The 25978-nt window shown below is 36.1% G+C and overlaps 1 protein-coding gene across 1 annotated transcript in view; it reads right to left on the bottom strand.

The window, feature by feature from the left end:
* Nucleotides 1–388: 388 nt before the first annotated feature.
* Nucleotides 389–25978, bottom strand: part of KATNAL1 (katanin catalytic subunit A1 like 1) — a 50746-nt gene continuing 25156 nt past the window's right edge. Inside the window, exons 5-10 of the mRNA XM_069467391.1 lie at nucleotides 25812–25917; nucleotides 25076–25234; nucleotides 24107–24233; nucleotides 21772–21906; nucleotides 1884–2010; nucleotides 389–613 (exon numbers count right to left, since the gene is read on the bottom strand). Coding sequence (XP_069323492.1) covers nucleotides 415–613; nucleotides 1884–2010; nucleotides 21772–21906; nucleotides 24107–24233; nucleotides 25076–25234; nucleotides 25812–25917 — 853 coding nt within the window. The 3' untranslated portion in view covers nucleotides 389–414. The remainder of the gene's footprint in view (nucleotides 614–1883; nucleotides 2011–21771; nucleotides 21907–24106; nucleotides 24234–25075; nucleotides 25235–25811; nucleotides 25918–25978) is intronic.

Raw genomic sequence — 25978 nt, 5'->3', positions numbered from 1 at the left:
ACATATATAGATAGGTCCCTCAAATTGACAAGGCAAAGAACTAGGGGAAAAAAAAGCTGACAGATACACCTGAGAAATAGACGTCCTTCTAAATCTCTTGTAAACAAGTTCCTAAAATAGCACACTGCTTACTTTCTTCCTCCTCTCTGACAGACTGCTGGGGGTGCAAAAGCGAGTGCACGAGTATGTGGAATACCAGCACAAAGCTGGGGGACGGGATGATCAGGCTCTCTATGTAGCTTTTCTTATTTCTCAACTACGTTTAATATTCTTTGTAGTTTTAGATTTTTTTTTTCCCTTAAGTGAAAATCTCTCCAATGAAAAATTCCAAAACTGTTTTTAAAAAAAAAAATTGCAGGAATTTCTTCACATTTTATAAACAATAATACCAGAAATGAAGGAGCTGACAGGAATTCAAGCAGACCCAAATTCAACCATCCATTTTTCATACTTCTCCAAGTCTGCCGCAGAGACAGACTTAGCAATTTTCTTTAGAGCCAATTCAAAGTCTCCTTTGGTAACAGGCATCTGAAGTTCCTCTTTAGAAAGTGCACGGATCTCTTCTGGACTTAAGCCATTGATACGTCGTCTCATTGCCATTAAAGAGGCATCCCTAACAATATAACAAAATCAGTCAATAGTTTTAAACACTTTCAACTGTAACAAACTTACGGGAAAACACTCACAAGATTATTTTACATGTTTTTATGATACGGCTTAGAATTTTCCATCCTGAGGGTTGAGGAGAAGTTAAACAGGAATCAAAGAACTTAAAACATGAAATGTATAGTTAATGAACCCTAAAAGTCTAGGTTGAACTCAGGTAGCCCTGAATTTTCTTTCTCACCCACTCCTCAAGGACAAACCAAGAAGTTTAGGAAACTGAAGTTGAACTTTGAAACGCTGAATTGTACACTTGGAAATGAGTATATGGCTAATGTTAAGATAATTCAAACCATAGACTGGTCTGTCTACAGCCTAATTAGATGGGTAAAGCCAGGAACCTCTTTCTCCGGAACATGAATATGAGGACATATATAGAGCACATGAAATTCCCTACATGGAATATTTGTGGGCAACTAAAGGCATAAACCCTGGCTTCCCCTGATCCCATTTTCAGCTCTATTTGACCAACTATAAATAAATATGAGGGTCTGGAAGAAATGGATGATTTGTGATCACAAAAAAAGCTATTAAGAAGGCCAAGCAACCAAAATTTCAGATTTTTAGGTATTTTACTATAGTGATAGTAGAAACTATTGTAAGCTTATTGTGTGCCACTAAACTTAGATGCACCAAGAAAAAATACTACCAGAGAAGGTGAGAGAAAGATGTTATGGCTTTAAAGAAAGGCTACTAAAGTCAATCTTAGAAAAATAAAAATAAGATCTAAACAAAAAAGTCCTCTTCACTGAGTAATATGAATTATCTAAAAATGTCACTAAATTGAAAGAGAAATTTAAAAATGTGTGTATATGCTTGTGTATTTATCTTTCACAGTTTAAATTGATCAACTTTGTTCGTCTGCATGTGGTCAAATAATGCCAGCCAAAACTAAATGATATTATTATACTTTATGTTGATGCAGTAAGGCTCTAACATAGAGCTAAATTAACCTTAAGTTGTCAAAATCATTATTACCAAGTTAGACACAACAATTTCTTAAAAATCAAAAGATCAAAAACATCAGTGTATATATTGTTACCTAATTATTCATCTAACAATGACCAATGAAATTAAACAGAAAAAAATCAAGACAAATGGGAAACCATTTCAAAGAAATAGGTAGCTGCTTTCATGTCAAGGGCTAATTACATTAAGACTGGTCCTCCTGCCAAATCTATAACTAATGTCTAAGATTACAGATCACTAAAAAAAGATACCTGCAAACATTAGTTATGTCAGCACCAGAATAGCCCTCAATCTTCTCTGCTATATCTTCCAGTTGGATATCAGGATCTATTTCGACCTCACGAAGATTGATCTTCAGCAGCTCAGCTCTTCCTTTTGCTGTTGGAAGATTTTTTTGTTGTTAGATGTTTTACTTTACAAATCATTTGTCTGAGAAATCATATATTAACATTCAAGAAAAGAAAGAGGCCAATGCAAAGAAGAGTCAATAATTGTGAGTCCACTAGTATCACCAATTCATTGCATGACTCATAGAATCAGTTAATTTCCTATACGTCTTTGCTGCAATAACTAAAAATTAAAACAAAACTCAGAAATTTCCTTATAGACTGTGAGGATACGTGCTGTGAAAATAAAGGAATATGAGAAATATAAATATTAGTATTCAAGCACTAGAAATGCTTCTAGTAAAAAATATTTAGCCTAGTTTTACAAAACTAAACTCCACTGAGCATAACTCCTGGCCAGGTGCAGTGACTCATGCCTGTAATCCAGGCACTCTGGGAGGCGCAGGGAGGAGGATCTCTTGAGCCCAGGAGTTGGAGGTTGCAGTGAGCTATGATGACGCCACTGCACTCTAGCCAGGGTGACAGAACAAGACTTTGTCTCAACAACAAGAACGAAAGGAAACTAGACTGCATCAAGTATAACTCCTAAGTATGAACTACTTTGCTCACTTTTTAGTATGATACAGATTTCCAGAACTCTCATTAGTAGTTTAAAAAAATTTTCCTGGAAATCAGAAATTGTCAAAAAAGAAAAAAAAAAAAACAAAAAAACAAAGCCTCACTAATGTATTTTTGACTTAAAGAGCCAGCCCAAAGACATTTGCTGTTCCAGTGTGAATTAAATGTGTACTGAGTTGAATTCAAACTGGTGAATTTTTTAAATAATCAATTATGCCTGCCGTTTCACTATTGCTTTTAGTGCAAATCTGCTTAACATAGCACACTAAGATAACCTGTTACTGGTTTATCTGGCTCTGTACTATTTTCTGAGACACAAAATAAAATTTAACTTTCTTCAGCTTTTATTTTGAAAATTTTTAAATCTGTTGGTGGGGGGGAAATCAATGAAGACCCATTTACCTTTCATCAAGTTTGCCAATTGTTAACATTTTGGCATTATTACTCTAGCTGCCTCCTCCTCTCCTCCTCTTCCCTCCCCCTTTTTGAATTGAGAGCTAGCTGTAGGCATCATAATACTTCACCTTAAATTCTTTAGCATGGTTCTCCTAAGAACAAAGGTATATATACATTTATCACCCTTATCAGGAAATTTAACACTGGTACATTAGTATCATCCAATACACAATTCAAAGTAAAATTTCCCCATTTGCACCAGGCCTTTATAACTTTTATAAACCATCACATATTGCATTTAGTTACCAAGTCTCATTAGTCTTCTCTCATCTAAAATAGTCCCCCACTGTTTATTTTTTATTTACTTTGTTTTGTCTTTCTTGACATTGACAATTCTCCCCCAACTGATCTTACAGAGCCAAAGCATTCCAATTAAGATCCTCTTAACAGGTCTGTCTGTGGAACCTGACAGGTACATACTTATATGTTTACAGAAATGGAAAGAATGGAGAACCACAGAGACACTCTGGAAGAGAAACAGCAAGGTTGGAGGAATTGCTCTATCAAATTTTAAGACTTACTACAAAGTAATAGGATTGAAATCACACTTGTAGAGATAGACAAATGGATCAATGACACAGAATAAGGTGTCTAGAAAGCAGATCAAAGCATATACTTGTAAGGTTTTTGGATGGTCGGTGCCAGAGAAAGAAAGATGAGCAGAGTTGAAAGGGGTAAGCAACGAGACTTTATTTTGAGCGCTCCCGGGCAAGGGTAACGGGTCCCAAGAGAGGGGCCCAAGCGAGGCTCACAGGTCCCGGGAGAGAGGGGCCCAAGAAGTCACGCCACCTAGAAGTTTTGTGTGGGTTTATGTATGTTTTAGAGCTGGGGGATGGGGGTTTTTCGGGGCAAACAGTTTTGGCGCGGAGAGTTAGGAATTTTCCGTTATGGTTTTAGGGTGGGTATTGAGAACTAGGAGGGGCTGGTGGTATGTATGCATTCCAGGAACCGAGACCCTTATCAGGGTAACCATCCAGGTGTGCTATTCTTTAACTTAGCTGGGCCCTGCAGGCATTGTTTTTGGCAGGTCTTGTTGGCTTCTTCTTTTTTTCATTAGGGAGGGGAGGGGTGCCCACCACCAGCCTTACAATACTATGGACACTTGATTTATGACAAATAAGAGAAAGGAGTGTCTTTTCAACTAATGGTACCAGAATAACTGATTATCCACAGGGAGAAAAATGAAATCAGGTCCTACATCACACTGTACACAAAAATAAGTGCCCGATATGTTACATATAAACCTAAAATGCAAAATTGTAAGTAGTTTAGAAAATAATATAAGAAAATATCTTAATGATCCCATGGAAGTATTCTCAAGATATATACTCAAAAACTACAAAGGAAAAGATTGATAATCTGACCACATTAAAATTAGGACCTTGTGTTCATCAAAAGACACTGTAAATACAGTGAAAACAGACAAGCTACAGAGTTTGAGAAGATAGTTATAACACATAAGGAACAAAAGACTTATATCCAAAGTATTTAAAGTATTCCTGTAAATCAGTAGGAAAAAGTCAGACTACCCAATAGAAAACAGGCAAAACACCTGAACAGATATATCACAAAATCCAAGTGGACAATAAATAAAAGATTTTCAAACTCTTTAATAATAAAGGAAATAGAACTGAAGCCACAATGAGATAGCACTGCATACCAGTCGAGTGGTATAAATTTAAAAGTCTGGCAATACCAAGTGTTGGAAAAATGTGAAACACCAGGAACTGTCATAGACTAGCAGGAGTGTAAAATGGAACAACCACTTTGCAAAACATATTAGATTTACCTATTAATGTTGTAGCTCTGCAATATGACCTAGCAATTCACTCCTAGGATGGAATGCTCCATCCCTGGCCCAAACAAACTCAGGCATTTTCACCTATGCACATATAAGAATGTTCATAGTAGCATTGTTCATCACAGCCTAAAACGGGAAAGAATCAAAATGTCCATCAAATAATATGATGGATAAATTGTGGTATAATCACATAATGGATGCTATGGGTTGAATCATGTATCCCAAAATTCTTACGTTAAAGTTCTAGTCCCCAGTACCGCAGAATATAACCATATTTAGAGACAGGGCCTTTAAAGAGGTAATTAAGGCAAAATGAGGTGATACAGGTGGGCTGTAATCAATATGACTGGTGTCCTTATAAGAAGAGATCAGGACACATGCACACTTAAGGGGAAGACCACATGAAAACACTGGAACAAATGGCCACCTACAAGCCAAGGAGAGAGTCCCCAAAATAAAACCAACCCTACTCACACCTTGATCTTCAACTTCCAGCCTCCAGAACTGTGAGAAAATTAATTTCTGTTGTTTAAGCCACCCAGTCTTTGGTATTTGTTTAATGGCAGCCCTAGCAAACATTGTGTGGTATTCAATGGAATACCACACAGCAACAAAAATGAAATGCATCTATATGTGGCAACACGGCTGAATCTTAAAAATATACTGAGCAAAAACAGCAAGATACAAATGAACACAATAGTGTGGCTTCATTTATGTAAAGTTTAAGAGGAGGTACAACTGTTTGCTTGGGGATACATTATTCGGTGATAAAGTTATAAGGAAAAGCAATAAACTACTTCCACAAGAGGAAAAACAGCGATCAGCAGCAGAGGGCAGGAAGGGAGCTGCTGGCTTCTGATGGTGCTCCACTTCTTGTCCTAGCGGTGGTTACAGGGCTGTCTGCTTTGCCAATTACTGGATACACTGAACATTTTAGTAAATGTTTCTGTGTCTGAGTTAGATTTCACACACAAACACACACACACCCAAAGTGAGACGAAGCAAAGCAATTCAAGAGGAGTGGAAGAAGCAAGCAGGCATCATTTGGGATTGCCAGAAAAAAGGAAGAATGTGACTAGAAAACCTGTACCGCCAGAATTCCTTAATCTTGGGAGCTCCCTAACCTTGACCCCAGCCAACAGGCCCACCATGCAGCTCACAGGGAGTGCCTGGTAAACAGGTGGTTTAGAGGCTAAAGTCATCTACTCAGGTGGATGGCCAGAGGTGTGGTGGAGAGAGAGCGGAGGGGAGGAAGCTCCTGTGCCTACTGCAACAGAAGCTGGTTGTGCTCCTGATGACCAAGGAAGAACTGCCAGCTTTAACACAAGAACGTTGTTACACAGTGCTCCACACAGAGCAGGTGAATGTATGTTAGTGAAGGAGTATGAACACATACATGTTATTATAAGCTCAATGTTAGCATACCATTCCTAAGGACCTAAATACCACGTTTAATATATTTTCCTGTAGAAACGAAGTTCCAGACAGCCAACGTAAAATTAACTTTGGAACATAAACCTGTTCGTAATTGAGAACCTGGTGGTACTTAAGCTTAGTGGGAAGCATCCTGCTTTTTCCCGGCAACTATGATTTTGAGGGAAATTAACTTCTAATACTGGTTATATCAGTGATTTGTTTGAAGATTCTAAGTAAGATTTATCAACTCTACTAAAACTAAATTAATGATATTTAATAACCTCGTGAAAAGATTTAATGAGGGATTAATGTGTTGCTAATAATAGTATAAAGAAATGCTGATGTTGTATAACAAAATTAATACACATTCTAAGTTTACATCAACATAGTTAAGAGACTCATACATGTCTCACACAGCTCTTCCTGAGCACACTGAGCACCCAGCGCAGTGGACGGAGTGTGCACTCTGCAGCCAGGCTGCCTGCACTCACATGGCTGTGCTGCTGTTCCGCATGGGACACTTAACCTCTGGGTGCCTCGGTTTCCTCATCTGTAAAATAAAAAACAAAATCTACCTCATAAAGGCTATCGTGGGGGCTAAACGAGTTAACAGATATAAGCCTGGCCCGTAGTCAGCGCTGAACAAATGTTCACTGCCTCCCTACCACTCGCAGTCAACCAACAGGACTACTGCGAGACAGGGAAAACCCAGTATCCCTTTGATCCATAAGCACCTGAGACAGCACCGACCCAGAGCAAACACCCATGGACGTGAAGTCCACACGAGTGAGACAGGCTGGGGAAAAGACTGCGTGGAGTAGGTATACTTTAATGTCAGCTTCGAAAAGTAAATAAAATTTAAATAGAAGGGAAGAGTGAACAACCCAGGAAATGGGAGCACCACAGATGATGACATGGAAGTGGAAGAAGCATGCGTGTGCCAAAATGGAAGAAAAAGGTAGGAATATATAACAGAATACTGACAGATGAAAACAGACCCAGATAGGACACATAATGTATGAACTTGCAGTAAAAAGAATAAAAAAACAAAAGGACTCTGACCCTGATGTGATAGGAAGCTAGAATCACTCAGGGTCTAAAAGACTCTGTAATGCCTTGGTGGTTTAGGAGGTCAGTCTACAAGCAAGATATGATTAAATGAAGGGGACTGAAGAAAGGAGTTCATTAGATTATCAGGTGGTTGCTGCCATAGTTTAGATACTTAAAGTGAGAAAAGAGACTTAAGGCAAGGACATTAGAGTTCCACCTGTGTCTATGATTTTGCCTTTTGTTGACTATGGCTGATTGTATTTACCAAGATGGCTGTGACAGTATCTCTCATCCCACACCTGCTTCTACAATGTGACCTGACCACTCCCCCACCCAAAGGAAATCTAATTCCCTTCCTCTTGAATCTGGGCAGGCTTGAGAATGTTTCAACCCAAAGTATGGCAGAAGTGACGCTACATAACCTCCAAGGCTGGGTCATAAAATGCAATGCAGCTTCTACCTTCTCGAGTAGAACAATCACATCTGGAGCCTTGAGCTACCAGGTATGATGAAATCCAACTACCCCAATGTCACATGGAATGGCCACAAATAATATGTAGCTGCTCCAGAAACACAGTCCCAGCTGAGGTCCCAGCCATGTGAGTGAAGACATTCCAGAGGATCCCAGGGCCAGCTGTGGAGTCAGCTCCAGCTATGACCCCAGGCATCATGGAACAGACATAAGTCATCCTTGCTGTGCCCCATCTGATGTGAGCATAATAATACCATCATTTTGTCCCACTAAATTTTTGGTTTGTTAAACAGCAAGGGTAACTGATATATTGACTTTTCTCGCCACCAAGTTCTAATTCTCAATCTTGAAGAAATATGCATATTCCTTTACATAAATTATATGAAGAGGCTCACTGGGTAGCTTTTCTTGTTTCATCTATTTCTTCTCATTCTTATATTTCTTGCCTTTTTTAAATAAAAAATTCTTGTTCTCGGTTGCTTTTACTTACAAAATGTCCTTCAATGTTTTTTATTTTAATACACTCTATTTTTCTTTCCATTAATTTTATACTGAATTTCCAAACCATTTTTTCAGATCTCTCATTTTTCCAAATTCCCTTATTATTCTATCTCTTCCAGACCCTTTTATCCTACCAGATGCTCCAGCCACAAGAGCTAGCTATCTATTTATTTTCAAGCATCCAGGCCTTTGTTTCTGTTTTTCTCTATGCAAATTCAGTTAAAATGCAACTTCCTCTGTGAAGTCTCTCCAAAGCATGTCAGTCAGAATTTACTATTCCTCACCCTCCACTCCAAAAACACTGTATAGAGCTCTGGTTTCACACATTTCATTGTTTTTATTGCAATGAGGTTAAGTATATGTCTGCCTTCCAAGGAAATTCTCTAATGACAAAGATTGTACATTATTTATCTTCATATTCCCACAGTACCTAAGAAATGTCTTTCAAATAGCAAAGAGCTAAATAAACACTTGTTGATGAATTAATACAGATAAAGGAAAAAGTTATAATACAAAGAGTAGAGTTCTAATTATTTGTTTGGAAGCCCTTTTTAAATTTTTTTATTTTTTCTTTTTAATTATTATGGGCACATAATAGTTGCATATCTTTATAGGGTACATGTGATGTTTTGATATAGGTATATAATGTGAATTAATCAAATCAGGGTGATTGGAGTGTCCATTCCCTCAAGTGTTTATCATTTCTTTGTGTTAGGAACATTATAATTCCGCTCTTTTAGTTATTTTAAAGTACACCGTAATTTATTGTTGATTATAGTCACTTTGTTGTGCTATCAAATATTGTTCATTCTATCTAACTATATTTTTGCACCCACTAACCATCCCCACTTTATCTTCCCTTCCCAGCCTCTAATAACCATCAGTCTCTGTCTCCATGAGATCAATCGTTTTTAATATTTCGCTTTGGAAGCCCTTTTAGGAGAAAGCATTTCTCCATGGTCATACACAGTTTCAGGCGCATAACGAGCAAAGAGAAGCACTCAAATGTGATCAGCTATAACAGACACAAACTTTCTGTAGGGGAAAACAAGCTTAGAAGGAAGCCCTTTAGTCAGCCAAATTTATTTTGTTCTTCTATATTTCCAAAGGAAACTGAGTTCCTACTTTTATATTAGATGATTAAGTATGAAATGTCTGATTTCCTTAAGTACTAAGTTTGACAGTTGATACCTCTGACATTTCACTTTGACATTTCTTGTTTTATTTTTATTATGAAGGCACATCCTCAGTCTTTCAAACTCACAGTTTGGTTTGTGATTATCTTTCAAATTTTTTTAGAGTAATTTTTGTTAAACCATGGATAAGTCAAAAATTCGTGTTATTTTCGAGTTCTGTTGTGGAACCAATGCTGTGCAGATAGCTCAAAATATCAGCAAAGTGTTTGGGAAGGATGTGGCTAATGAACGCAAAGGACACTGATGATTGAGAATTTCCATCCTGGTGATTTTAATCTTGAAAATGAGCCACGTGGGTGACCTGAAACCAAGGTGGATAATGATGAGCTGAAACCTGTAGTGGAAGCGAATCCATCTCAACCTACATGTGAATTAGCAGCAAGGTTTGACGTTACTATTCCAACAATATTGAACTACTTGAAACAAATTGGCAAGGTAAAGAATCTGGATAGATGGGTTCCACATGAATGAAACAAGCATCAGAAAGGAAATCGTCTTGAAGCCTGCCTTTCTTCGCTGTCACATCATAAAGGCAAACCATTTCTACTCCATATTGTTACGTGTGGTGAAAAATGGATTCTTTTTGACAATTGCAAGTGTTCAGCACAATGGCTGGATAAAGACAAAGTCCTGGAAACACAGCTGAAAACCGAATATTCATCATAAAAAGCTAATGGTGTCTGTTTGGTGGTCCAGCACTGGTATTATCCACTATAGTTTCATGAAACAACTGATTACAGCAGATGTCTACTGCAACCAATTGGATGAAATGATGAGGATGCCTGTGAGTAGCAGCCGAGATTGGTCAATAGAAACAGGCCAATCCTCCTGCAAGACAATGCTCGACCACATGTCGCACAAACAATGCTGCTCAAACTACAGCAGTTGGACTTGGAAACTCACTGTCATCCACTGTATTCACCAGACCTTGCAACAACTGACCACCACTTCTTCCAGGCTTTGGACCACTTTTTGCAAGGAGAAATATTCAGTTCTCAACAAGCTGTGGAAAATGCCTTTCATGATTTCATTACCACTCGCTCTCCAGGCTTCTTTGCTGCTGGCATAAAGAAGCTACCGTAAAGATAGCAAAACTGTGTTGATTGTTACTGCTTCCTGTTTGAGATATAATAAACTACACTTTTGGTTTGAAGTTGAACACTTCATATTTAACAACCTAATAGTAACATAAAGTATGCCCCTCCCCCAATACCTAAGCATTCCTTAGCAGTTCAGGAACTTCTTGTCCTCAACTATTTTTCTACTATTTTTTCTCCCTTTTTATAGTGAATTAAAAGTTCAAAGAACAAAAGTGTGAATAATATGCCAGTTCAAGCAGTAAAAATTTTATTCCCCCTCCCATCGGTATTAATTTTTCTTTAATAATCACTATAATATGGTCAGTAAAATTAAAACTTTCAAATATACTAGATGTCATATACATATTTTATTCAGAAATCAAAGATGAAGAGAAAAGGGGAAAAGAGGAAAAAGAAGAAATTTATAAAATCAGAAATGGGGAAAAAAATCACTCAAATTTCAAATTTTCATAAGACTGATACAATAGAGGGCCAGGCACTAAAAGAGGTTCTTCTTCTGGGAGGTGTCACACTCCAGGACAGTTTATGGGTTCTAAATCTAATCACTTCTGCTATTGCTTTAAATAAGTTTAATTTTTTATGAGCTCAATCAGTAAATTAAACACTATTTTAAGAAAAAGAAAAGTTTTCTTTTTAAGTAATGAGATTAAAATTAACAGAATACAGAGTAACACCCAGAAAAGACAATATAAAATGGAAACTGTGAGCTAAAAATCTATCAATTAATTGTGTTGTACAACCTTGAGGTCTAGTCACAAAAGTAACCAAGGAATGTATTATAAAAATTAAGTTTCAAAATTCAAAGGTGAGGCTTCACCTTCTGGCCATGAAATAACTAGTACCAGACTTGCCCTCTGATGGTAAACACATAATATGAGACAAAAATAAGAGGCAACTGCTTTCATGTATTAGCCAACAGGCAGCAGAGAATTATAATACGAAGTTTTCTTACTTTGCCAGTAACCTGAACGCCTGCCAGAACACTCTTTTAAAGGAAAGCAACATTAACTCAGACTCCCCACAACATAGAGCATACAATAAAAATTACTGGACATGTGAAGCAGAAAAATGTGACCCATAATCAAGAAAATTAAAAAGTAGCCAATAGAAACAGATGAATCAAATGCTGGAATTAGCTGACAAAAATCTATAAAGCAGTATACCAATTATCTATTTCTGAACCAATTATACTAAAACTTAAAGGCTTAGAACAACAAATTATCCTCACAGTTTCTGTGCACCAAGAATTTAAGAGCAGCTTAGCTAGGAAGTTCTAGCTTAGGGTCTGTGATGGTTAATTTACTATAATGGCTTGGCTGAACTACGGTGCCCAAACATTTCATCAAACATTATTCTGGATGTTTCTGTGAGGAAGTTTTTGTATGAGATTAACATTTAATTTGGCAGACTTTGAGTAAAGCAGATTACCCTCCATAACATGGGTGGGTATCATCTAATCGGTTGAATAAAACAAAAGACTGACTTCCCCCCAGGAAGAAGGAATTCTGCCAGCAGATGGCTTTCAGACTTCAACTGCAACACCAGCTCTTCCTGGGTATCTACCTACCAGTTCACTGTGCAGATTTTGGGCTTGTAAGTGCCCATAATTGCATGAGCCAATTCCCTAAAAGTAATCTCTTTCTCTGCATATAAACACATCCTATTGGTTCTCTTTCCTCTGTAGAACCCTGACGAACATAAGGTCTCTCATGAAGCTGTAGTCCACACATGGGTCAGGATTCCAGTCATCCCAAGGCAGCTCACTCAATGACTGGCAAGTTGTGCTGGCTGCTGGTGGAAGACTTCAGTTCCTTCCCATGTGGGCTTATCCACAGGCTGTTTGAGCGTCCTCGTGGCATAGCAACTGGCTTCCCCAAAAGCAAATGATCCAAGTGAGAGAGCCAGGCAAATATTATCCTTCTTAGGATTTAGTCTCAGAAATCATTTAGCATCACTTCTGCCATATTGTATTCCTTAGAAGCAAATCACTAAGTCCAATCCATATGCGAGGAGAGGGGAATTAAGTCCCACCTTCTAAAGGGAAGAATTCAAAGAATTAAAGGAAAAGAGAGACAAAAATGCAGGAGCCAATGAGGAATCCCAGCAAAGTAATGAAAACTATAAAAAATAACCAAGTGGAAATGTTAGATTTGCAAAATCTAATATCTAAAACAAAAAATTCACCGCATAGGTTTAAAAGCAGACAGGAGATTGTAGAAGAAAGGCTCACTGAACACGAAGATAGAGGAATAGAAATTATCCAACCCTGCTTTACGTCTAGCTTTTGGGGAGAGGGAAAAAAAAAAAAAAAAAGAAACTATCCAACCTGAAGAATAGACAGAAAAAAGATGGAAAAAAATTTAACAGAGTCCCAATGGCCCATACAACAATATGAAAATGTCCAACATAAATGCAGGATAAATAAAAGGAAAACCCTACAGAGGTACATCATAGTCAAACTACTAAAACACAAAGATAAATAAAATATCTTAAAAACAACAATAGAAGACAACTACTCAAGAAAATGCCAACTTATTTTCGATAGTTAAACATATATGATCACTATCACATGTCCCAGTCATTTCACATATAGGTACTTATCCAAGAGAAATGAAAACTTTTGTCTACACAAACACTTGAACATGAATGTTTACAGCAGCTTTATTCACAATAACCCAAACTAGAAACAATCCAAACATTCATAAGAAAATAGATAAACAATCTGTGGTATGTCCATATAATAAAGTATTACTCACCAATAAAAAACAACAAACAATATGGATGAAATTCAAAATCATCATGCTAAGTGAATGAAAGAAGACAGTCACAAAATAATATATACTGTGTGACTCTATATGAAATTCAAAATAATCTATACTGACAAAAATCAGATCAGTGGTTGCCTGAGGGAAGAGAGATGGAGAGAAGAGGAAAAAATGGATTACAAAGGGGCACAAGAAATCTTTTGCGGATAAAGGATACGGTCTCCTTCTTGATTGTGGTATGGTTTTATGGCTGTATACAACTGTTAAACTCATCGAATTTTAAATGGATAAAGTTTATTGTATACAAATTATTCCTCAATGAAGTTGATTTAAAAAAACAAAAAGAGCAGCCTGTGAGGGAAAAGACACAATAAACACAAGGAAACAATAATGTGCATGGTAGCTGACCTCATATCAAAAAACAACAGTAGCCAAGAATGACATCAGCAAAGTAGCAGAATAGGAAGCCCTAGACTTCCTATAGAAGTTCCCCCACAGAGACACTAACAACAGTATATGTTTCAAAAAGCCTTTCTGAGAATCCTAGAAACCAGTTAGGAAGTCACAGCACCACTGGCAAGTTCAAAGCCTAGAACTGCACTGAAATGGGTAAGAAAAGCCATTTCATTTCAACCAAGTCAGCCCATTCCCCAAGCCAGCACAGCTCCGTGCAACTGGGAGGAAAAGCTCAACTCATAGCTTTTCCCTTGGGATTGAAAGAAAAAGTGGAAGGTACATCCAACATTCCAGCTTTTCAGAGGGCTGCCCAAGGGACTACTTCCTGTCTCGCCAGACTTGGTGCAGGCACACAAAAGAGAGCTCCGCAGCTTCTTGTAGCATAAGCAACTTATAACACCACAGACAAAAGCTGACACAGCTCCACATGATTGGGATAACGTATCCAGCTTGTGGCTTCTCATTTGGGAAAGAAAGAGTGGAAAATGTGTCTAACATTCCAGCTTTTCAGAAGACTGTCCAAGGGACTGATTTCTGCCTCACCAGACTCACAGCACTGATGGAACTGGCATACCTTAGAGGTCTGGGGGCCACAAGGAACAAAAGAAAGTTAAGCCCTTGTTGCAGCACCAGAGATCCGATAGTACCACAGACAGACACCAGAGGGAGCAACAGACTACAAGCTCCTGAACGAGAAATCAGCAAACCTCTCTAATTGGGAAAGTACATACACAAGCCCCAGAGAGGAGGCATCTCCATAAAAGGTTGGAGAGGCCCCCACACTCTCTTGCTGGAATGACTAGTGAATGTCTTCCCCTGTACAAATCCAGTCCATAAAGACTGAAACAGGTAGCTGTTCTTTCAAATGCACAAATCACAGCAAAAAATAACCAGGCATATGAAGAAACAGAGCAACATGGCCCAATCAAAGGAAAAAATTCATCTCTAGGAACCAAACTAAAAAAACAAAGATCTGTGAATTATCTGACAAAGAATTCCAAATAATCATCAAAGAACCTCAGTGTTATACAAGAGAACACAGAAAAACAACTAAATGAAGTCAAACGATGCATGAATGAAATGAGAATGCAACAAACAGACACAGCATTAAAGAAGAACCAAAGAGAAATTTTGGAGCTAAAGAATATAAGAACTATATTGAACAATTCACTAGAGCGGATCGACAGAAGACTTGATCAAGCATAAGAATCAGTGAACTCAAAGACAGGTCATGTGAAATCAAGTCAAAGAAACAAAAAAAGAAAAATGAAAAAAGCCTAAGAAATTTATGAGATGCCATAAAATGGACCAATATGCATGTAATGGAAGTTCCAGAGGGAAACAGTGAGAAAGGGACAGAGAGCTTATTTGAAGAAATAATGGCCAACCCTTCCCAAATACAGGCACACCTCAAAGATACTGCAGGTTCGGGTACATACCACCACAATAAAGCAAATATCACAAAAAAGCGAGCCACACAGACTTTAAGTTTCCCAGTGCATATAAAAGTTATGTTTACACTATACTGTAGTCTATTAAGTGTGCAATAGCATTACATCTAAAAAAACCCAGTAGTCATACCTTAATTTAAAAAAAATACCTTCTTACTAAAAATCCTAATGATCATCTGAGACTTCAGTGAGTCTTAATCTTTTTGCCGGTGGAGTGTCACGCCTCAACATTGATGGCTGCTAACTGATCAGGGTAGTGATTGCTGAAGCATGGAATGGTTGTGTCAGATTCTTAAAATAAGTAAAAGTGAAGCTGGCTGCATCAGCTGACTCTTCCTTTCATGAGAGATTTCTCTGTAGCATGCGATGTTATCTGATAGCATTTTACCTATAGTAGAACTTTTTTCAAAACTGGAGTCAATCCTCTCATACCTCGAGGCTGTTTTATCAACTAAGTTTATAAAATATTCTATATCCTTTGTTGTCATTTCAACAATGTTCACAGTATCTCTTCACCAGGAGTAGATTCCATCTCAAGAAACTACTTTCTTTGTTTATTCATAAGAAGCAACTCCTGATCCATTGAAGTTTTATCATGAGATGGCACGAATTCAGTCACATCTACAGGCTCTACTTCTATCAATAATTCTAGTTCTCTTGCTATTTCTACCATATCTGCAGTTATTGCTCCACTGAAGTCTCAAATCCCTCAAAGTCATCCATGAGAGTTGGAATCCACTTCTTCCAAACTCCTGTTAATGTTGATGTTGTAACATCCTCCCATGAACCAAAGATATTCTTAATGTTGTCTAGAATAGTGACTCTTTTCTAGAAGGTTTTCAATTTACTTTGCTCAGATCCATCAGAGGAATCACTATCTATGGCAGGTATAGTCGTACAAAATGTATTTGTTAAATAATAAGACTTGAAAGTCGAAATGACTCTTCCTTGATCAGGCTGCAGAATAGATATTCTGTTAGCAGGCACGAAAACATTAATCTCCTTGTACATCTCCATCAGAGCTCTTGGGTAACCAGGTACACTGTCAATGATCAGTAATATTTTGAAAGGAATCTTTTTTTCTAAGCAGTAGGTCACAATGTTGGGCTTAAAATATTCAGTAAACTATACTATAAACAGATGTGATGCCATCCAGGCTTTATTGTTCCATTTATAGAACACAGGCACAGCATTTAGCAATAATTCTTAAGGGCCCTCGAATTTTCAGAATGGTCAATGAGCACTGGCTTCAACTTCAAGTCACCAGCTGTATTAGCCCCAACAAGGGAGTCAGCCTGTCCCTTGATGCTTTGAAGCCAAGCACTGATTTCTCCTCTCTAGCTATGACAGTCTAAGATGGTATCTTTTTCCAACAGAAGGCTGTTTTGTCTACATTGAAAATCTGTTGTTTAGTGTAGCCACCTTCATCAATGATCTTAGCTAGATCTTCTGGACAACTCGCTGCAGCTTCTTCACCAGCACTTGCTGCTTCACCTTGTACTTTTATGTGGTGGAGACAGTTTCTTTACTTAAACTTTTTCATGAAACAACCTCTGCTAACTTCCAACTATTTTCTGCAGCTTCTTCATCTCTCTCAGCCTTTACTAACTGAACAGTTAGGGCCTTCCTCTGGATTAGGCTTTGGCTTAAGGGAATGTTGTGGCTGGTTTGATCTTCTATCCAAAACACTAAAACTTTCTCCCTTGCTTTCTTATCATTCATGTGTTCACTACAGTAGCATTTTTAAGTTCCTTCAAGACTTTTCCTTTATATTCACAACATGGCTAACTGTTTGAGACAAAAGTTCTAGCTTTCATCCTATTTAATTTCACCATGCCTTCTTCATTAAGCTTATTCATTTCTTTTGATTCCACATGACAGATGTGTGACACTTCCTGTTCACTTGAACACTTAGAAGCTATTGTAAGACTATTAAAAATAATTGACCCAATTTCAATATTGTTGCATCTCAGATAATGAGGAAGCCTGAGGAAAGAGAGGGAGGGAGAAATGGCCATTCAGTGGAACAGTGAGAATGTACACATTTATTAAGTTTGCCATCTTATATGGGCATGGTTTGTGGCACCCCAGAATAATTATAATAGTAACATCAAAGATCACTGATCACAGATCACCTTAACAGATATAATAATAATGAAACATTTGAAATATTGCAAGAATTAACAAATATGACACAGAAACACAAAATGAGCACATGCTGTTGGAAAAATCGTGCTGATAGACCTGCCTGACACGGAGTTGCCACAAACCTTCAATTTGTTAAAAAAAAAAATCATCATGGGCAAAGTGCAATAAAGAGAAGTGTAACAAAATGAGGTCTACCTATAGGAGAAAGAAAATGGACATCTGAATTCAAGAAGCTCAAAAGGACTCCAAGTAGGATGAACCCAAAGTTCAGGCAAGTTGAGACACATTATAGTCAAACTGCCAAAATTCAAAGATAAGGAGAATTCTTGAAAGCAGGAAGAGAAGAGCTATTTGTCATCTACTAAGGAGTATTCATAAGATTATAAGGAAATTTCTCAGTAGAAACATTACGGGCCAGAAAGGAGTGGCATAATATATTCTAAGTACTGAAAGAAAAAGCCTGCCAACTAACAATACTTTATCAGGCAAAATGGCCCTTCAAAAATGAAGAAGAAATAAAGACGTTTCCAGATAAACAAAAGCTAAGGGGCTTTTGAGACCTGCTTTATAAAAATTGCTAAAGGGAGTCCTTCAAGGTGAAACAAAAGGATGTTAGACAGCGACGCAAAAGCAAACGAAAGTATAAAGTTCTCTGGTAAAGGTAAATATACACATAGAGTAAGCTGTAATAATGTAATGGTGATGCATAAATCACTTTTAATTTAGGTATAGAATTTAAAGGATAAAATAAAAAATAACTAAATAAAACTATGCATACTGTAATCACTAGAGCAACTAGTAAAATAAATAGTTAGATATAACTAAAATTCCTATAATGACATTAAAATGGATAGTAAAAATTAGTCAACCCAAAAGAAATTACGAAAGGAGGCACAGAGAAACAAATAGGACAAACAGCAAGATGGCAGAGTTAACACAGCTGCATCAATAATTGTATTAAATTTAAATGCATTAAATGCTCCAATTAAAATGCAGAGATAGACTGGATAAGTAACAAACCCCAATTACATGCTGTCTACAAGAACTATACTGTAAACATAAAGACAGGATGAAAATTAAAGGAAAGCAGATATATCATGCAAACAGTAAGCAAAAGAAAGATGGTGAGGCTGTATTAATATCCATCAAAATAGATATCATGCCAAAGTGCATTATCAGCGATAAATAGAGGTATTTCATAACAGAAGGACCAAGAAGGTGTAACAATAATGATTTATGTACTTAATAACAACTTCAAAATGCATGAAGCAAAACATGAAGCAAAGACTGATAGAATTAAAAGGAGAAATAAACAAGTTCCCAGCCACAGTTGAAGATTTATATAAACCATTTTCAGTAATTGATAGAAAAACTAGACTTAAAAAATCAGCAAGAATCTTAAACATTTGAATACATCACACCAACCTGATCTGACATTTATAGAATATCATAATAAGCACAGAATAAACATTCTATTCAATTGCAACGGGAACATTCACCAAGATATACTATATGCTGAGTCATAAAATAGATCTGAAAAATATTCAAAAATTGACATCTTATAGAATATGTTCCTGACTATAATGGAATTAAATTAGAAATCAACAATAAGGTATCCAGAAAATCCCAATATTTGACTACTAAACCAGACAGTTCTAAAAACCCAAGGGCCAAAGAAAAAAGAAAGAAAAAGGAAATTTAGAAAATATTTCTAACTTAATAGTATAAAAATATGATATAGCAAAATTTCTGGGATGAAGCCAAAGCAGTGCTTAAAGAGAAATTTACGGCTTTAATATTATTTACATTAAAAAAGAAGAAAGGCTTAAAATCAATAACCTAAGTTTCTAACTTTGGAAAAATAAAGTATAAAGGAGAAAATAATAAAAATAAGAGAAGAAATCAATGAAATAGAAAACAGAAAATTAAAGGAAAAATCTGGTTCTTTGGAAAGATTAATAATATTGGTAAATCTCTAGCCAAAATGATCAAGAATAGAGATAAAATTAATATTAGGAATAAAAAATGAGCCATTGATACAGATCCTACAAACAATAAAAGGAAAAAAAGGTGTGTGGACTTGTATTGTGTCAATCTAAGTGAAGCTGGAATTTCATTTCCCTGAATCCCCTTCACTGACTAGCTCTGTCTGGGTTAGTGCTGACTACATGAGTCATTATGTCTGCAATTTGAAAGGCAAAAACTAGGCTCAGAAAGTTGATGCATATTGTCACATATCTATTGGTTCACCCTGTTAGTGTGGGGCAGCACTTCTGCCTCCAGCTCTTTTTAGTTCCTGTCATCTTTCTTCCTTCCACTTTTTTGACTCCTGAGCCAGGTATACATTTAGCCAGCTTCTTCTTCCCAGTCATTAAAGTTGGGAATCTTAAAGGAAATAAGAGCCCTACATGGATTCCAATCTATCCTCATGGGTTCCTCATCCCTACAGGTACAGCTTGTCCTTACTTCCACCACTGCACGTTCATCGTCTCTTTCTCAGTGCCCTCTCTATCAACTTCAAGTTCCAGGACCAGACATGAAATCCAGAGCCTCACATATTTTGCCAGCTTCCACAGTTGTATTAGGTCAGATGCAAATAAACTGACAACTTAGAGGAAATGGACAAATTCTTTGAAAGACAGAAGCTCCCAGAGTTTACTCAAGACGAAATAAATTAACTTGAACAGACAGCCCCATAGATACTTTTTTAAAACATTAATGGAACAAAATTGCATTCAGAAATAGACCCACACATATACAGCAAAATAATTTTCAACACAGGTGCCAAAATCATTCAATGAAAAAAGAAAAGTCCTTTCAACAAGTGGTAGTAGAACAACTGAATATACACATGAAGAAGAAAACTCAATATCCTACCTGACACACATACATATAAAATTAATTCAAGAGGGATCACAGCTCTAAATATAGTTTCTAAAAGAAAATATAGGAGAAAAACTTTGTAGCCTCAGGGTAAGCAAAGATTTCTTAAGACACAAAAAGCACTATCAATAAAAGAAAAACTTGATAAGAGGACTTCATCAAAATTAAAAATTTCTGCTTATCAAAAGACATTATAAAGAAAATTAAAACGCAAACTACAGTGCGAAGAAAATATTCACAATGCACATATGTGAGAAAAACATATAAAGCATTAATAAAACAACGAATAACCCAATTAAAAACTAGGTAAAAGACTTGAAAAGACACTACATAACAATATACCAATGACCAATAAGCACATGAAAAGAGACTCAGCATCATAAGTCATCAGAGAAATACAAATAAAGATACCATTTTACACTTACTAGAATTACTACAATTAAAATACTGATAATACCAAATGTTCACAAATTTGTGGAATTACTAAAATTCTTATTCATTGATTATGGGAATATAAGATGGTACAACCACTCTGGAAAACACTTTGGGTATTTTTTATAAAGCTAAACATATACCTGCCCTATGATCCATCTATTCTATTCTTATTAAATTACCAAAAAGAACTGCAAATATTCATCCATAAAAAGATTTGTGCAAGAAGGTTTATAGCTTTATTCATAATAGCCAAAAACTAGAAAAAATTCAAATGACCATCAAAAGGAGAATAAACAAATTGTGATATAATTATACCAAGAATAAGCTACTAATACATGTAATCACATGGATGACTCTCCAAAACATTTTGTTAACTGAAAGTAGCCAGATACAGAGAGTACATGCTGTCATGATTCCATTTATATGAAGTTTAACAAGGGGCAAAACTAATCTACGGTGATAAAAATCAGGTAAAGTGAATGCTTAATGGAGGTTTGAATTAACTGGTGGGGGCACAGAGAAACTTTCTAGGGTGATAGAAATAACCCTACCTCTTGATTAGGGTATCAATTAAACAGGAATATAGATTTGTCAAAACTCATCAAATCATACACTTAAGATATGTACACTTCACTATTTGTAAATTTTATTTGAAAAGAAAAAGAAAAATTCACTCATGGAAATTTCAATATTCATTAACAGAATGAAATTATATTTTCCAAAGCAGCATATTTTGAAAAAGATCCCAAAAGAATTTTATTCTTAATCACTTAAATGAGGTTTAATAAAGACTCTTCATGAGGTTTAAAAGTAAAAACTTAAAAGTGCTACCAAATTTATTAACATGAATATTGCTCTGAATGCAAGAATTTCTCGAAATGTAAGGAATGTCAACAGAGTACTGTAGCCTCTGTTTCCATCTACTACAAATTAGTTTTGTGATGCTATCAACTTGAATGACAATAGAATAAAGATTTAAATAAACAGAAAAAATACCAGAAAGTAACAGAAAGCTCAAAATATAGTAGAAGAAAGGCATCATACCTGTTGGGAGTGGTATATATATCCTTTTTTCTAATCTCCTTCGCAAAGCTTCATCGATGTCCCACGGAAAATTAGTAGCTGCCAGTACCATAACCATTTTGGAAGGATCATCATTTTCTAAAGCTCCTCCAACTCCTACACAAAGTAAGAGGGGAAAAAGACAGGATTTTTCTTCTGGCCCTTTATGCTTTCATTCAACTAACATTTTAAATGTTAGCCAAAATGGTTGGCTGGTAGGATTAGTGATGAAAACAGTACAGTCCTTCTGACTTCTGTATGGTGGCAAAACCACACACATCAACAGATAACTTCAAAACAAAGAAGTAGATGAATCCATATAATCTAGTGTAGGATTCTAATCCAATAAGGAAAAACAACTTTTCTACAAGAAAAATGTATTTCCTCTGAAAAGGCATAGGAGATTAGGCTCTGTTTTATTATGATTTATAAAAAATATTAGTAAGAGGAAATTTCCTCAAGAATTTTATTTTAGTTCCTATTCTAATTTATTTGACTTTTCTCAAGATGAAAGAACAGAAGAGGGTTCACATTTACTTAATATACTAGCATGCAGTCATAATTCTGAAAGACAGGTCATATTGTAATAATGTTGTCCTTCAAACTTTTAAGTGACTTGTAAAAAAAATAAATACGAAAAGAAATTTAAGATGAACCTAATAATCACTGACAAAAATAACCAAACTGACTATATATATATATATACAAAGTTTTTCTACTTTTCAGCATTAAAATTTTAGAATAAAAAATTTCAGGTCACACAACAGACACTGGGAAATACGCAGTGAAAAAAAATATATCAAAAACCCACAAACTATTGATAAGACTTTCTAGCCTGACATATAACAAAATGCCAGTGGATTTTAAGCAACCTAGTTCAATATGGTGTTTTCTTAATAAATTATTACTAACCTCCTACTTCAATCATTATGAAGAATCAAGCTAACTAATAATCAACAATAGTTACATATACTGCTCAATGAAATTCAGCTGACCAAATTTACACTCAGTGATTTCTTTTTCCCATCTTAAACACCTAATATTTTCCCCTACATCCCTCCCCCAAAATATAACACAGTCACTTTTTTCTCTCATACCTTAGCAAAAATTAAAATGGTGAACTCATTGAGGAAAAGAACTCATAGTACATTATTTTATGTATCTTACAGTGCCTGGCACCGTATACAACACACCAACCACAGTTGGTGATCATGGCTGTTTTGAAACAATAGACTTTGAATATTTTTAAACACATTTTATCTTTGCTCATGGTTTGCTTTAACAGCCTCTTGTTTACCACACCACTACCATACTAAGACACCTCTAAAAAGCAGCTCTGAGACCGTAACTCTCTTCCTTCTGTGGTTCCCCAATGCCTTTTGTTCTATATCTGGATAACTCCTATCAATACTTCAAAGCCCAACTCCACTATCTCCTTCCATGACTCCCTAAGTCTGGGTGGTACCTCTCCTACTATGTTTCCATTGCACCCACAGTTTACTTCGACCACAGAATATATCATAATGTCTTATAATTATCTGATCAGTTACTTGCTTCCCATCTAGATCAGTGGTTCTCAAACTTTTTAGTCTCAAGACCCTTTTACGCTATTAAAAGTTATTAAGAGCTCCAAAGAGTTTTGTGTGTGTGGAGTGCATCTTTCAATATTTACCATTAAAAATTAAAATAGAAATTTTAAAGTATTAATTCATTTTAAAATAAGTCCATGACTTATTTACATATTCTTATGAAAAGTTAAGTATTAATATGTTTTTCAAAACCAAAAAAAATTATTAAGGAGGGTAGCATTTTTTTTTACATTTTTGTAAATCTCTTTTGTATCTGACTAAATAGAGAACAGCTGGACTCTTATATCTGCTTCTGCTTTCCATCTTTTATGATATCCCACTTCTTCTAGCCTCTGGAAAATGTCACTATACACATATGTGAGAGAATGAGAGTGAAAAGGGCAAATAATGTCTTGCTATTTATCACTATGGAAATAGTTTGGAACGTGCACACTCTTTAAAGGGACCAGGACCCTTGGGAACTCTGGACCACACCTCTAGAACTTTTGCTCTAAATAGTTAAGCTCCTTGAAGGCCATGGCAGTCTTTTTGTTGTAACCGTAGAACCTGAAATGGTACATGATTTATAACAAGTATGTGATAAAATGCTTTTTGAGTGTATGAATAAACAAATAATTTTTAAAAATTCAGGCTGCCTTCTAGTCCATTCATTGAGAATTTCCAAAGCATGAATTTATACAAAATTTTAAAAAAGGTAAGTTTTGAAACAGTAATTAAATATCAATTACCATCCATCTGAATGAGTAGTTCAGACTTGACTCTGCGACTTGCCTCATGTTCATCAGAGGTTCCTCTTCGACTGCAGATAGAATCTATCTCATCGATGAAGATTGTGGTAGGGGCATAAAATTTCGCCTTTGGGAAAATATTTTAAAGAAATAATTCAATGATCTCATAAAATAATCTGAATATTTTTTAAAATACCATTTTCTCCTTTTAAAACAATGGCAAAAGAGAGTAGAAATTTCTCACTGTTTTAATGCCACCATCTGGTTATTGACAGAGGCTAAATCAATCATTCACATCAGAAAAAAAATTTATAAAAATGAAAGTTACATGGTTGGTAAAGTTAGGTGACAGATATATGGGGATTCACTATACTATTCTTTCTACTTTCATGTTTGGAAATTTCCATAATGAGAATTTTTTAAAAAAGAAATCAACCTCTTATCCTCAAACATGCATTCTTTAGTAATTACTGCAAATCCCTTATGAAAAGGGAACAAACCTTAAGGACAAATCAGTTTCTAACTGATTTTGTAAATATATATTAAATTATTCTTCTACTTCATCAGCTCACTAGTGATCCAGAAATACCAGTCAGTCTACAGCCATACCACTCTGAACACGCCTGGTCTTGTCTGATCTCAGAAGCTAAGCAAGGTCGGGCCTGGTTAGTACTTGGATGGCAGAAATACCAGTCAACCCATAAACGTGACCAAAGTTTCCTCCTCTACTCTCACTGGACAGGATGCGAAAGAACATTCTTTTATCTGGGAGAGAAAGATACATTGAAGACACATCAACTATCCAACAAAACCCACCACCCATGACTTGTTAGTAGTGTGTCAAGAACTATTAAAATACAACTACACTGCCCTTTCAAAAAAGGTTCCTAGGTGAACAGACCTAAACTTATGGGGGCATCATACACCCATACAAATAGTACTTTGAACTCTGAATATATCATCACTCACCATTTCAAACAACAGACGGACTAACTTCTCAGATTCACCTCTATATTTAGATGTCAGTGTAGAAGAGGAAACGTTGAAGAATGTCGTACCGCATTCAGTAGCAACAGCTTTAGCTAGCATAGTCTTACCAGTGCCTGGGGGTCCAACCATCAGTACACCCTGAAATTTCAAAAGAAGAACTCAAATGATTTCTAAAATTAAAATGTTTTTTATAAATTATCAACTATTAATGTACATAAAGATTTTCCCATCAAAAGATAAACTCAATTGCCTCTAAGCCAGGGGCAAGCTGGAAACAAATACTCTGATTATGTTTGAGAATTATATCAAGCCTAGATTAAATAATAATCAAAATAATTAATGATTACTGAGAAATATGCCAACTTTTAGAAAAGTATGTATATGGTCGAATTATTAAGACTACGCACCATTTCTATTTATTAAATTTTTTATTTACAGAGACATCTAGAAAATTCTTAAAACTATTCTTAGCTCTGCACATCTGAGGGAAGCAACTTTACCTAAAGACTATGGTTTCTACATTCCAAGTCCATTTCTCCTGTCATGCAGATGTAGCACATCTCAACTACAAGTTCAAACCCAGGTGTTCTCGGTGTATGTAAGCCTCCCCCAACCTTTACAAACTGTGTTAAATACATAAAAAACTACACCAATGCTGCCTTTCATTATCATGCATTATCATTCTTATACCAAAACTATTTTAGTAAATTCTCACCTTCCATGGCCGTCTAATTCCTTTGAAAAAGTCAGGCATCCACATGGGAAGAACAACAGCTTCCCTTAGCAACTTCTTAGCTTCTTCCAGATCTGCAATGTCATCCCTTTGCAAGAACAGCAAAGTTTCATAGTGGTTATTCAGGGACAGCTTGATCTATAGTCAAA

The sequence above is a fragment of the Eulemur rufifrons genome, chromosome 4, assembly GCF_041146395.1.
Source record: "Eulemur rufifrons isolate Redbay chromosome 4, OSU_ERuf_1, whole genome shotgun sequence".
In the NCBI taxonomy this organism is placed as follows: Eukaryota; Metazoa; Chordata; class Mammalia; order Primates; family Lemuridae; genus Eulemur; species Eulemur rufifrons.
This window is presented reverse-complemented; position numbering and strand designations above follow the sequence as displayed.